The sequence below is a fragment of the Loxodonta africana genome, chromosome 4, assembly GCF_030014295.1.
Source record: "Loxodonta africana isolate mLoxAfr1 chromosome 4, mLoxAfr1.hap2, whole genome shotgun sequence".
Classification (NCBI taxonomy): domain Eukaryota; kingdom Metazoa; phylum Chordata; class Mammalia; order Proboscidea; family Elephantidae; genus Loxodonta; species Loxodonta africana.
Window position 1 is genome coordinate 143657915 of NC_087345.1, and position 15071 is coordinate 143672985.

The 15071-nt window shown below is 41.2% G+C and overlaps 1 protein-coding gene across 1 annotated transcript; it reads left to right on the forward strand.

Moving 5' to 3' along the window:
• Window positions 1-12279: 12279 nt before the first annotated feature.
• UCN3 (urocortin 3) lies at window positions 12280-12876 on the forward strand. Its single transcript, XM_003410601.3, has one exon. It carries the CDS (start codon window positions 12280-12282, stop codon window positions 12772-12774), a length of 495 nt encoding a protein of 164 aa, XP_003410649.1. The 3' UTR covers window positions 12775-12876.
• Window positions 12877-15071: the final 2195 nt, after the last annotated feature.

Genomic DNA, 15071 nt, shown 5'->3' on the forward strand with positions numbered 1-15071 from the left:
TGATAGGAGATTTTAACACTCTCTCTCTCAGCAACTGACAAGGCAAGTAGCCAAAAATAATTAGTAAAGACAAAGGATCTCAACAACACTATCAAAAACCTTGACCAACTGAAAGTTGTTAAACACTACACTCAACAACCACAGAATACACCATGTTCAAGTGCACGTGATATGTTCACCAAGTTAGGTCATATGCAGCCATAAAACAAGGTATGAATTTAAATGATTAAATCATACAGAATATGTTCTCTGACCACAACAGAAATATTTAGACAACAATTAGATATTTAGAAAAACCTCATAGGACATTTAAGAAATCACAAAGTATATTTGAACTCAATGACAATGAAAATATATCAAAATTTGTGGGATGCAGCTAAAGCAGTGCTTAGAGTAAAAATGTAGCTTCGAATGCTTATGTTATAAAACAATAGAGGAAAAAGTGAAAACGAAGATTTGATTAATCTGGCAGAAGACAGAAAGGGGAAAAAAGAAAGGAAAAGTGAAAAAAAGGGCAAATAGCATAAGGTAAAATGGCAGAAAATAGTCCATATACATCAATTTCACTACTATTAAAAATGTGCTGAAGTCCTTGGTTAAAATACAGAGATTGTTAGATTCTTTTTTTTAATCTAAATATATGCCATTTCAAAAGAATTTTGACACAGAAAAGACTGGGAAAATACACCAAGCAAATGTTAACCAGTAGAACACTGGGATAGCTATTTTGATATCAGGCAAAGCAGACTTTAAGACAAAAATTGTTATTTAGGATAAAGAGGTTTACAGCTTTCCAAATATATAAAGGAAAAACTGACAGATTTATAAGAAGAAATTGACAAATCCACAAACACCATGGGAGATTAACATACCTTTCAAGAAATTTTTTTTTCAAGAAGCTGAGGAGTCAAGCAGACCAAAAATTTGTAGGGGAAAACTGAAAAATAAGGATGGCAATAATATTCTTCATTCATATAAAACTTTATCAAGTTTTTAAAAATACTATCTTGACATCATCAATGTTAGAAAACTAGGGAAGGTACCCTAATCTACATTTTATAAAACAGGAAACCAAGGCTCAGAGAATTTAAGTGACTGTTCAAGTCAAATAGCAAAGCTAGCAACAGAGCCAGAAATGAAAACTGACTCTCCTGGCTCAAAGGTAAATTTTTTTCCTATAAACTAAGCTTTCTTACAATTTCTTCATTTCTTTTATTTTACTGCCTAGCTCAGATGTTGAGAAATTTACAGAATTATTACATGGAAGTGCTTTGAGCGCTTTGAAGAAATAAGCTTTATAAATAATATAAACCATTTCTAGTCATACTTGAAGCTGATAAGCTTTCTCTTCCCACTCTTGCCCTCCATATACTCTCTACAGACTACCTACTTCCCTAAATAGACTTCTAATGCCGAATTAATAAAAGACACCAGTTCCTCAGCCAGGTCACAGAAAAGTACAAGCCTAGCAGAATGCCACATCTACATTTCAGTAATGGGCAGGAAGGGAAATCATTGTTTACTGGAAATGACACTCAAAGGATTTTTGCTCACTAATTATCCTTGCTTGCTGAAAGTGAAGAGAACTTGAAGCACTTACTAATGAAGATCAAAGACCATAGCCTTCAGTATGGATTACACCTCAACATAAAGAAAGCAAAAATCCTCACAACTGGACCAATGAGCAACATCATCATAAACGGAGAAAAGATTCAAGTTGTCAAGGATTTCATTTTACCTGGATCCACAATCAACAGCCATGGAAGCAGCAGTCAAGAAATCAAAAGATGCGTTGCATTGGGCAAATCTGCTGCAAAGGACCTCTTCAAAGTGTTGAAGAGCAAAGATGTCACCCTGAGGACTAAGGTGCCTCTAACTCAAGCCATGGTATTTTCGATCGCATCATGTGCATATGAAAGCTGGACAATGAATAAGGAAGACCGAAGAAGAATTGATGCCTTTGAATTGTGGTGTTGGCAAAGAATGTTGAATATACCGTGGACTGCCAAAAGAACGAACAAATCTTGGAAGAAGTGAGGCCAGAATACTCCTTAGAGGCAAGGATGGCGAGACTGCGTCTTACAAACTTTGGACATGTTTTCAGGAGGGATCAGTCCCTGGAGAAGGACATCACGCTTGGCAAAGTACAGGGTCAGCGGAAAAGAGGAAGACCTTCAACGAGGTGGATTGACACGGTGACTGCAACAATGAGCTCAAGCATAACAACGATTGTGAGGATAGCGCAGGACCAGGCAGTGTTTTGTTCTGTTGTGCGTAGGGTCACTATGAGTCAGAACCGACTGGACAGCACCTAACAACAACAATTATCCTTTTACTGTCCAAGACTCTCTTCAATCTTCCATGAAGAAGTTCTCAAGTTGTAAAGAAAATTACTACCTTTTGAGGGCTTAATCTCTAAGGAAAGTACATTTAGGACAGCACACTTAGCCACTGACAAGGTTTATGAGGCATTCTGTGTGTGGTTCTGCCCACTCACGTGTCGATGTCCGGAGAGCTGTTGGAAAGGCCAAAGTCAGCTCAAGATGGGCTAGTGAGAACTGCAGCCTTCCTCTGCCAGCAGACAGGGTGGTGGGCTCAGAGGGCAGCCATTGACACATGGATACTTTAGTTCCAGTAGAGTGCTGCATCAGAGAAGGAGGTTTTCTAGGAGGTTCAGAGACAGGGTAGGTCCAGAAGAAAAGAACAACCCACTGCTTGTTGTCTCCTTTTCTATACAAACTAATGAATTTGGATTAAAATACAGATTTCCTTGTTGCCACTAATCTCAAGAGAATCCCAGTCCAGACAGGAGTAAGGCCCAATTTCACATCTCCATAAAGAATGCTGAAACTGTCCTGGGGTCTTGAAGACATTCTCAACCACAGCTTTCTATTTCGCCCACAAAATGCTCATGGACATAAAGGGTGTTGATAATTTCAGAAGTCTACTTATTCCCCATCTAGTGGAATTTCAAGAGAAAGACATACCTGTCTAGGGTAGATAATTGTGGTCTTGCCTAAGGGCCTGAGGAGAATAAGCTGATGTCGCATGGCCTTACATAATCAGTTAAGCTTTTGGTAAAAAATCCATGTGAAAAGAGCACCTGAATTCTGATCCTGATTCTATCACCAAGCACTTGCGTGATCCCCGGCAGGCCACTTGTTTCACAGCCTCAGTTTTCTCATCTGCAAAATAAGACAGTCCACCTAGCTGAAACTCCCCTACATCTCTCCATTACATATAGAATAAAATCCAAACCCTTTAGCCTAGCATTCAGAGTACTTCTTAGTCTGAGCCCAGCCTCCTAACCTACCACTGCCCTCCTGTCTCCCAGATCCAACCTCCCACCATTTCCTCTCTTCCTTGGCTCTCGCCCTGCCAGACTGTTCTCTCTGTCTGAAATCCCTTCTACTCTCTTTTCCTGGCTTATATGCTGCCTGTCATGACTCTAGAACAAGGGTGCTCCCTTCTGTACTATGGCATTTGCCACACTGAAATTTGGCTCTGTTTTTACATATCTTTCTAAACTGTAAGAGCTCTGTAAGGATAGAGGCCTTTACTCATCTTTGAATTCCTGAGGGTCCTGGCAATACCTAGGGCACAGTAGGTGCTCAATAAATATTGGTTGAATGGATGGATAAGTAAGTAAAAGTTCAAGTGGTTTCACAGTAACTGTTCGAAGCACAGGTGTGTATGTTGTACCTGCGCTTTTGCACGTCCTTTGATAAGAATAAACGTTGCGAGCTCTGTGAATAGCCAGAGATAACACAGCCCTTTCAGACCCCTCAAAACAACAAATGAACTTCAAATCATCCTCTCTACCTTCCAAATGGGTCCTGGCTCCAGATTTCCAAAATGAGAACTAAAGCAAGGGGTATGTAAGCAACACTGCAAGTAGTAATAACAAGGATCAGTAATAAAACTCTTCAAAGAAACTGCTTCCCAGTTTACCAGTGTTTAATCAATGAAGCAAGTTGCTAGGGCAGGAGCGGGGAGTGGGAGGTGACAGGAGGGCTGGGTGGGAAGGCAGAGTGGGAGGGGTCAAGGATACAGAGTACCTGACATCTCATGACTTGGACTGCTGGTTCTGGTTGTACTTTAAATGAAATCACATCCTGGTGAAGACACCACGCCTGGAATTACGACCTACCCTGTGATCTGTCACTTTTATATATATATATATACACACACAGGGGAGTGGAGCAGTTTCCATAGAGAGAAAATATCACAGCCCACTTACGAACAATACAAGAAAAGAAGGAGCCTGCGACCCCAGTGGAGACAGAAGTTCAGAGTGATATTCCTGGGGCAGACCTCCCGGTCCTGAAGCTGCTGCCTGGCTCCCTGAGTATTTCCACTCTGGAGTGAAGTCCACTTACAGGTAAGATTTTGGATGGGGACTGATTTGTAAAGGATACATTAGTTTGCCCTAAATTATGCAAGAGGTGCTGAGAAGTGGACAGGTATGAAAGAGGAGAATTGCAAGCATCCCTGGGTGCAAATCCAAGGGAATGCAATTCTGAGCACCACACTCTGTGGTTTAAATAAAGAGACATCAGACCCCAAAGAGACTATGGGGAAGATTTCTAAGGGGGCAAAATGAACCTTCCCTTATTGGTATAGGGAGTCTTACTTTGCAAAAAGTTAATCGATTCAGAAGCAGAATGTGTCCATACCAATCTATTTTTCTAAACAGAGTTCATTTGTGAACATGAAAAGCAGTCCTTGGTGATAGTTTACAAACTGGGGGAGGGAGGGTGGCAGGAAAAACAGAAACTATGGGATATTATTCCACATCACCTGCAGGGGAGGGAGGATGCTTGTGTTTATTGTTTCCTATTTTTATATGTACCAGTCTTTTAACTGTGTCATCTCCTTTCATTTTCCCGACACACCTGGGAGGCACACCTTCTTTTTTATTGATGAGGCAACTGAAATAGAGGTTAAGTGACTCATGGAAGGCAAGGAAGAGGCCAGGGGAGTTTTCGAGCTCAGGTCCTTGGCCTCCAAAGCCCAGAGTCCTTTCCACTGGGAACACTAGGGGTGCAGGGTATAGATATCTGCAATGACTGGGTGCTACCTGTAAAGGATGTATGATGGATGTGTTATGTCTAAGCTTAAAGCCTGAGTTTTCTGATAAATCCTGTTTTGCAATCTTTTCCTCTAACGTTGGTATCCAGCAAAAACCAGAAATCAAAACACCACTCCTGAGAATGGATTGAATGAGAAAATGCATATAAATACTGCAAATGACCAGTGTTATCCAAAACATGTCAGTTTTCTCCTGACTGCTCCTCACTCTTTGAAGGAAGGGTCTTTCATGTGTAAACCCTCACTATTCACTTTTAGGGTGAATTGCTTAGAGGTCTATGCATGTATGAGTTACACTTCAACACTCACATGAATTTAAAAAAGAAAGGAAGAGCGTATTACTATAATGCCTTTTTGAAATGCTTATAGGTTCCCTAGATTCTGCAGTCACTGTTTTATATATATATATTTTTTAATTCTCCATTTTTAGCTCAAATTATTGCCACTGTTGGCAGACAAGCTGGGCAAAATGGAGCACAGCTCTACCCTCCTTGCCCCTTGAAAATGGGGCTGGCATTTAGCAAAGCTGTGGAATTGGTGCCATTTGCCTTCTGCCCTCACTGTCCGATGTTTTTTTTGCCTCTAGTGCTTTCTCCCTGGTAGGTCATCCTCTGAACTTTAGGCTGGCCCAGGTCCCTCATGTTAGGGCTTGAGTCTGTCACAGCTCTGAGAAGTAACTGTATATCTTTAGAATCCTCTAGAAAAGTGCTGCAATAATAACCCCAATGAATGGTTGAGTTGCAGGTATCTGAAGGGAAAAATAAAGGCGTAGCACTTCCCTAGACTTCTTAAACCTAACTAAGGGAGTGATCACTTATTTTCATGGCAGTTAGAAGGAAAATTTAAAACCTCTGTGTGGTTTTACTAGGGATTAACGCAAAAGAGTCTGAACATGTAAGAGGAGAAACTTGCTTGGGAATTAAACTGTAAGTAAGGGGCAAAGGACATGTTTTCTTTGTGGAGGATTTCTTTTCTTTACCTTGCAAACTCTATCCCTAAACAAACCCTAAAAAGAAAAGTTCCAGAAAGGGATCCGAACCTACCTCCCTCCCCTCCCCCGACATTCACTTTGATGGTGAAAATAGCTAGGATCACAAAGAACCTTCATATTTTAGTCTAGAACTAAGAGCAACACCAGGTTTCTGTATCCTGTACCATTTATAGTCCTGGGTATTTCTCTTCACTTTATAGTTTTGCACCAGTGCTGAAATTAAGGAGCACTATCCAAAACTCCACAACCCTGCCCTGTGCTAGAGCTGAGAGACGTTTACAGAGAGGGAAAGATCTGCTACCCTCAGATCCACTGCCAACACACATGATACTCACTCCCAGACACTTCCTACAAATCATTTAGACCCCACTGGCAACCACTCCATGAATACAGTTTCCTCTTTGTTGCACAGCTTGGAATTTTAAAAATAAGAAGGTAACACATTTTTAAAAAGCACCATATTTACAAATAGGCCAAAAAAAAAAATCCTAAAAAGTAAATAGTTTCAAGGGATCTCCCCTGTCCACCCACAGGGGATTACTTTTGTAACTGAGATCAGACAGGTAGCACTTCCAGAGGGCGTATCCAGAGATTTTCCCCATTGCAAGGGGAAGCCTTCTGAAATTTATCCTAGGAAAACTGTAGGAAAGTATTTAGGCAAAGCTGGTTGATGTTCAGAAACCCCCAAGTGACTCAAATACATATGATGCATGATTTTTTTTTTAAAAATGTATGCACTATTAAGGAGTTTTTCCTTTGTAATATATAATGAAACATGTATACAGAGAGAGTATATATCCATGGAGAGAATTTAAAAGAGGTTGTTTTGCCCTGGAAAATAAATTGGTATAATTAGGTGCCAAGAAAAGTATGTCTGAATATTAATCTGAATTTCTTTGGGTCCTTACTTCATTCAACAAATATTTATTGTGCTCTGGAGTATAAGACACTACTGACCACTTCGACCCTTCCTAATCATCCCAAGTGGCTCAGCTGAGAGTCAAAATGACCCAGAGGGAAATTTTCTGAGTAGTAAAAGTTTTGGCAAGTTGTAGCAGACATGGAAGTGCCAAAGAAAGCCAACACTCAAAGTGGCTGAGTCTTTAAGGGATTGAATACACAAGCAGATAAACTCAGGAGTTAATTCACTCCAAGAGGGCAGACAGTGTGGGCAAAGATACAGCCCCAAGACTGACTTGGAGACAAAATGTATTCTGAGTTATTTTGTCACTTATTTACAATTATTGTGTAAAATTCCAAGTGGTTGAGGGTGAATGCCGAAACTGTCCTGGGAAGGAGTTGGAGAAGAGAGAGGGAGAAAGCATTTTCTGCCTGGTTTCTGGAGGCTGTGCTACAAGTTTTAGGGAAGAGGCAAAACCAATGGAGGGAGAGAGAACAATATGGAAACCCATCATAAGGGAAGACTGAGGATAGCCCCAGGATGAGGTCTTAAAATTCCTTATTCTAACTTACACATACTCAGAGTCTTCTTCATTTGGTGGAAATACAGAAATCATTTAATTCTCCCTTTTGTAGAGGTGCTTCTTACTTTCCAAAGTAGAAGAAGAAAGGAATCAGAACAAAGAGATTCTCTAACTCAGTCCCCTAATCTCATAGATGAAAATGCTGAGAAGCAGGACATTCAAGGGACATGACTCAAGTCACCTAACTTGTTAACGGAGGGACAGGGCAAAGGATCTGGTGTGTGAAAGAAACAGTCTATGAAAGGAATCAGAGGCCAAAGGAATAGAGTGGCAAAGAGAAGAAAGTTTCTCCACAACTTTCCTACAATGTTAGCCCTTTCACTTGTAAATTGTTTTCTAGTTGTTTAAATCTCCTCAGGGTTAACAAACCATTCAAAACTACTCCCAGGTTTTAAGATGCCTTAGAAGTATAAGGTAGCCAGAAAAACCACGATTCATACTGTATTTATGCAGAAACAACTAGCTGGATGATCAGTAAATGATAAAGCCTGGTTATTGAACATAGTTTTTAGAGAAAGAAGAAGTCCATTTTTCCAGAGACAGTCAATACACCTCCTAAAATATTCTCCAGGAACTTTGGCATACAATTCTAACAAGTGCAGAGACAGAATGGAATACTTAGACCAGATGTTCTTAAAGGGTGGTCTCTGACCATCAGCATTAGCATCACCTAGGAACATGTAAGAAGTGCAAATTCTCAGACCCTACAGCAGGTGTATTGATTCAGAAACTCTTGGAATGGGGCCCAGTAATCTCTATTTAAACAATCCCTCCACATGACTGAGTACCACTTACTTAAACTAAGGGAAAGGTGAAGAGTCTGCCTTGGTTGGGGTAGAAAGCTTGGTATACAGCCAAGAAATACAAACTAAAATATAGTACAACACGGATATTGATTGGCAGGATCAAATAACCTGGCTTATATATATTAAATGCACCTCTGAAAAGGCTGTGTGTAAATCAAATATTATCGTAAAAGAACTTGCAGATTATTTATGTAGAGACAGATATGAACCAGCTTTTATTAAGTGCCTGGTCATACCAAGAGCTTTCATACACCGTCATTTTTTTTATTTAATCTTTCACAATGACTTTTATGACGTAGTTATTGTTATTCCCTTTTATCAGCTGAGGAAATTAAAATTCAGAGAAGTTAAATAATCTGTCCAAGGCCATCAGAGAAATAAAAACAAAGATGGAATTTGAACATATGTCTATCTAACTACGAAGTCCTGTGTTGTGTTCACTGTACAATGCTACATGCCCAAATATAGCCAGAAATTTGGGTTACTTAAAGCAAGGATAGAAACCCTGGTGGCATAGTGGTTAAGTGCTACGGCTGCTAACCAAGAGGTTGGCAGTTCAAATCCACCAGGCACTCCTTGGAAACTCAATGGGGCAGTTCTACTCTGTCCTATAGGGTCGCTATGAGTCGGAATTGACTCGACCGCAATAGAGTGGGTAAAGCAAGGAGCGTGTAATTTTTCATAACTGTTATATAAAAATGAGCTCCAAAATTTTACAATGCAAACCAAGTAAAGAAACAATTAAAACAACCCAATTTCTTAGGGGAGATTTTTTTCAAGAAAAGAAAGCAGTAGTGCAATGTGGAATACCTAGGAAAGCAACAGGTTTCTTCAGAACGTTTGCCAAGTAAATGTGTGTCTGTGTGTGTGCGTGTGTCTATCTGCCTGTCTCCAGGGCAAGTGAAAGAGCATGATACAGAAGGAAAGAGACAGAGAGAGAGAGAAGAGAGAGTGTGGACTAAGATTCAGTTTTGCTTTATCTTTTTTTTAATGGTCAGTTCTAGTCTTCATTCATTCATAGCATAAAGAAGTTTCAAAGGGAGCTTGAGTCCATTCCCCCTCATTTTGCAGGAAATGAACTACCCAAGGACACATTGACAATAAGCTGCACAGCTGACTACCAGCCCTCTTCCTGTCACTGTTCTACACCATCACTACAGAAAACAAAATGATGCAATGCCAGCTAAACCCATTGCTGTCCAGTTGATTCCTCCTTATAGAGACCCTACAGGACAGAGTAGAACTGCCCCATAGGGTCTCCAAGGAGCGGCTGGTGGATTGGAACTACCAGCTAGCACTAGCTTAATGTTCAGAAGAATTCTTGTATTGACTTATGTTTGTTGCTTATTCAAAAACTATCATCATAAAAGAATTTTAGCAAGCTTCATAGTTAACCACCTCCTTCTGTGGAAGCCAAGTGTGTCTCAGGTAACAAAAGACCCTCCAAGTGTAGATAAAAAACAAAAACCAAACTCATTGCTGTCGAGTCGATTCCAACTCATACCAACCCTGGAGGACAGAGTAGAACTGCCCCATAGGGTTTCCAAGGAGGGACTGGTGGATTCGAACTGCTGACCTTTTGGTTAGCAGCTGAGCTCTTAACAATTGTGCCACCAGGGCCCCTAAGTTTAGATAAAGTACCCAAAATGTCTCAGCTGAGCCTTTCACTATTTTCATCTCATAGGATAGCTGAGAGTATATTGCATCCTAAAGATGCAACTTGAGAAAAAGTATATAACAGGATATGAACATGCCCAGGCCTGCAGAACAGCCAGCTGTGCATACTCTAGGAGGAATTTAGATAAAACCCCATTCTACATTTTCGAACTCTAATTTTTCTCACACATGACTAAGGATGCCAATGAGAACTGACCTTCATGTGCTGGTTTCAGAGCTGCAGACAGTATGTGCCCACTGAATAGGCAAAGGGAATGAAAGGGGCCAATCCAAGGATTCAGGAGGTAAGCTCTGCCACTTCACAGTATTCCTAATAGACGGTGACCATAGACCACACGGATTCTGATTACCTTCTCAAACAACCATGTGCTGTTACTGCAAAGGAGACTGGACAGAACAGCGTGGAGGGGTAACCACGAGCCCTTCTCCATTCCTAGAAAAAGCCATCTAAAATCCTTGTCTAATGTTATTGATCAGTGGGCCAACAATTATAAGTATGTGAAAGGTTTGGTTCAAACATCAGAGCTTTAAAGCCCAAACAAGTACAAGTTACAGGCTTAGCTTTCTTTTCTTTTTTGTTCTTTGTTTAAATAAAAGAATGGATTCAAATGGTCACTATAGACTATGATCCTTTCATACCTCACAGTATCTCCTTTTTGTCCTAGAGACAATTGTGCAAACCACCTGCATTTGGAAATACCAACAAACAGGCACAGAAAAAACGTATTAAGCCACTCTTGAACAGTATACCAGTAAAGCATATAGCAATGATCTGGATTGATTCTGAGACAATCACTAGTACTCAGCCTGACTTATAACCAAAAAAAAAAAAAAAAAAAACCCATTGTTGTCAAGTCAATTCTGACTTACAGCAACCCTATAAGACAGACTAGAACTGCCCCCATAGGGTTTCCAAGACTGTAAATCTTTACAGAAGCAGACTGCCACATCTTTCTCCCATGGAGTGGCTGATGGGTTCAAACTGCTGAACCTTCAGTTAGCAGCACTTAACCAGTGCACCACCAGGGCTCCTTACTTATAACCAAGGACACATATATATTAGAGACAATTGAATGTTTTAGGATTGAGGTCCTATGATTAGAGAATACAGGCTTTCTTGTGGGATACTTAAACGCATCACATAGGGACCAATCTGACTTGGGCTTCATAAATTCTATAGTCAAACCAGGGTTTCGAACCAGTTCGTTCTGGTTCAAACACCTGCTGAGAATTTGCATTTCCACCCCCAGATATACTGAATCAGAATCTACAGTTTAACAAACCCCCAGGTGATTCTTATGCATAATAAATTTTGAGAACTACTGTTCTACTAATGGTTCTCAGGACTGGTCCCTAACTAGCAGCATTAGCAATGCCTGGGAACTTGTTAGAAATGCAAATTCTCAGTGGGGATTTGAACCAGAACAAACCGGTTCAAAGCCCTCAGTCAAACCAACCAAGTTAACAAACCTGATTGTTCTTAAAGAAAGAAACTATGATAGCCTAGCAGTGAACTAGTCTTGAAGATCTGCCTCAGAAGCACGGCTAGACCATAAACCATGAGGCCTTTAAGCAATAAGTGTACATCGAATTAACCTTGCCAATAAAGAGAGAACTAAAAATTTGCCTGGCCACTGAAATAAACCATATTAGGCTGCTAGCTTCTTACTTAGGAGGTTTGTTATTTTCTTAGGGCCAGTGGCTATCTACAAGGCTGAATTAAATAAAACTCATATATACTACAATGGTTCTCAAAGTTAGTGATCAGTAGAATCACCTGAAGGATTTATTAAACCACAGATTGCTGGGCACCAGAGTTTTTGATTTACTGGTTCTGGAGCAAGACCCAGTAAGTATTTGCATTTCTAACAAGTTTCAAGTCGACACTGATACTGCTGGTCTGGAGATCACATTTTCAGAATCACTATAGTGGAAGGTGAACAACATCGTACTGGATTTTAGGAGTCCCTGGGTGGTGCAAATGGTTAAAATGCTTGGTTGCTAACCAAAAGTTTGGAGGTACCTTGGAAGAAAGGCCTGGTGATCTGCTTCTGAAAAATCAGCCATTGAAAACCCTATGGAGTACAGTTCTACTCTGACAGACATGGGGTCATCATGAGTTGGAGTCGACTTGACAGCAAGTGGTTTACCAGATTTTAATCCATGTTCTTCTGACCCTTAAACCTCTTCCACACCTCTCCCCCATCCCTGTTTTCTACTACAGGGAGAGATGCTGATGCCAGCCCACTTCCTGCTGCTACTGCTGCTGCTCCTAGGAACCCCAAGGGCAGGCCTCTCTCATAAGTTCTACAAAACCAAGTCCATCTTTAGCTGCATCAACACAGCCCTGTCTGAGGCCAAGAAGGGCCAGTCAGAGGATGAACCCCTGCTAAATAAGAGAAGTTTCCACTACCTGCCCAGCCAAGATCTGTCTTCAGCAGCAGAGGAAGAGGAAGAGGAGGACAAGGAGAAAAGGACCTTCCCTGGCTCTGGGGGTGGGGGTGGAGCTGGAAGCACCCGGTACAAATACCTGTCCCAAGGACAGCTCGGGGGGAAGCTGTACCAGGACAAGGCCAAGAGTGACCGGCGCGCCAAGTTCACTCTGTCCCTTGACGTCCCCACTAACATCATGAACATCCTCTTCGACATCGCCAAGGCCAAGAACTTGCGAGCCAAGGCAGCAGCCAATGCCCACCTGATGGCGCAGATTGGGCGGAAGAAGTAGAAGTAGAGACAAGGCAAGAGGGCAGCTCATCTAGAATGTCAAGTGTAGAGGGTAAGGGGACACCAAGGGTTTGCCCACCCAGCTGGTTTGTGTTTTGAGGGATCAGACCAATTTTACAGGCTGCTTCAACTGCTGAACCCCTCTGACCATGTCTTACCTCCAACTGAGTTTCCCTTCTCTGTACGTATATATAGACAGAAATGCAATATCGTTCAACATTTAAAGATATGGGGCAGTTGCTGTCTCTCCCTGTGTCCACAGGACAAGAAGCAAAGTTCCTGCATTCCATCTCTCCAAGCTCCTCCCTGTTGACCTTTTGCCTGAAATGAGAGCAGTCAGAGTTCCCCTCCTTTCCACACATGAGCCTGTCCCAACACAGGAAGATGAAGAGACACCGCTCACCACCTTGCCACCAAACCCTTTCCCTACCTTCTTACCCCCATTAAAACCAATGTCTTCTTGAACTCATGGCTTGTCTCAGTTCCTCTTCCTTTCATTAGCTTCATTCAAATCTCTGAGTTTGGAAAGTGGAAGGCTGATGAGGGAGGTTACTGATGAATCAAGCCCTGATCTCTCCCAGGAGTGGAATGGTTCTTAGAGGGCTTGGAAGGTGGGAAGAAGAAATTGAGGGAGGCCAAGCTGGCAGTTCTGTGTCAGCTGTTGTCATTAGACCTAGAGCCACTTCCATGACCTGGTTCCACCTAAGGGACATAACTTGAGATCTGTTTCAGAATGGGTATCTGGGCTAAATGGAGAGGGAGCTTTAAATTACTCCCTTGTGACATCCCAACAACCTCTATGGCTCTGTAGGGCACAGGGCCACTAACTCTTTAGCAAGTTCTCACTGAAACCACAGTAACGGCCCAGTGCTATGCTACGTACTGTGGGAGATACAAGATGTACGAGGCAGGGCCTCTCTTCTACACAAGGCAATGCTCTAAGTGAACAGACACAACCAAAATTTGAAACAGAAGCAAATACTGCCAGGGAATATATTAGTGATGAACTGCGAAGTGATAACAACTGGTGTAAAAAAATTTTTTTTATATATAATATATATATAGAATTCAGAGATGAGATCTTTTAATATAAGCAAAATTTCACTAAAAATGGGCATCAGTAGTAACTCTGATGGCGCCCTGGTGGCAAAGTCTGAGAAACAGTTTCCCAGAAGAGGGACCCTGGTCCCAGTCACTCATGCACGGTGATAAATGAATAAAGAAACATGTAAGAAAAATGAATATCTCCGTGGTAAAACAAACACATCAGCAACTACCACCATCACCACCACAAGAAGCAGTCAAAAGATAAATGAACACAAATCTGGAAAAAGGTTTGCCACTCATATCAAAGGCAAATGGCTTTGATATAAGTGATATGATACAATTGGCAAAAGTCCCTAAGCTTGACAATACACTCTGTTGGTGTATCAAAATGACAAATTAATTTTACCTTTAACCCAGCAATTCTGCTTCTGGCTGGCACTACGAGAAAAAGTTAAAATTGAGATTCAGTTGAAAAATTGTTAAGTTAAAATAGAAATTAAAAAATACTCATCTCCTAAAAAGACCAGCACTCAAAAAAGTGAAACGATATGCTACTGGTGTTTCTATCCTGGAATACCACATGGTAGAGTAGAAAGAATCCTGGCCTTAGACTCTGCTACGTGCTTTATGAATATTATTGCATTTCATTCTCACAAGCATATTTCAAGGGAGGAGTCCCTGGGTGATGCAAAGAGTTAAAACACTCAGCTGCTCACAGAAAGATTGGTGGTTTAATTCTACCCAAAGGTACCTTGGAAGAAAGGCCCACTGATCTAATTCCCCAAAAATCAGCCACTGAAAACCCTGTGAAGCACAATTCTACCCTACACACATGGGGTCACGATGAGTCAGAGCTGACTTGATGGCAACTGGTAGGTAGGCATTATAATGGTTGGGTGACACAGTAGACTCTTGGTACACAAGTATTTGACCTTGTGGTTGGGACTAATCATGGGTCCTCGATGTATAATAATTTGTCATTTTCCTGAAACACAAGTTTCAATTACTCTGCAAGGCAGATGTGCACAAACAAGTTACTTGTCTGATTAGTGAGCCTAGTCAATTACCCAGTGTCTGTGTCTCCAAGCCAACTGTGTCACTCTCTCCTAACTATCACATATGTCTAATATTATGAAAGGTCTGAAGAGGGTTGCTTAGGTTTTTTCAGTTATGCATTACTGCATTTTCACTGCGGAGGAAATAACTAATGAATGTGACAATGCACAAAGGTCTTCAGCATATTCTCTATTT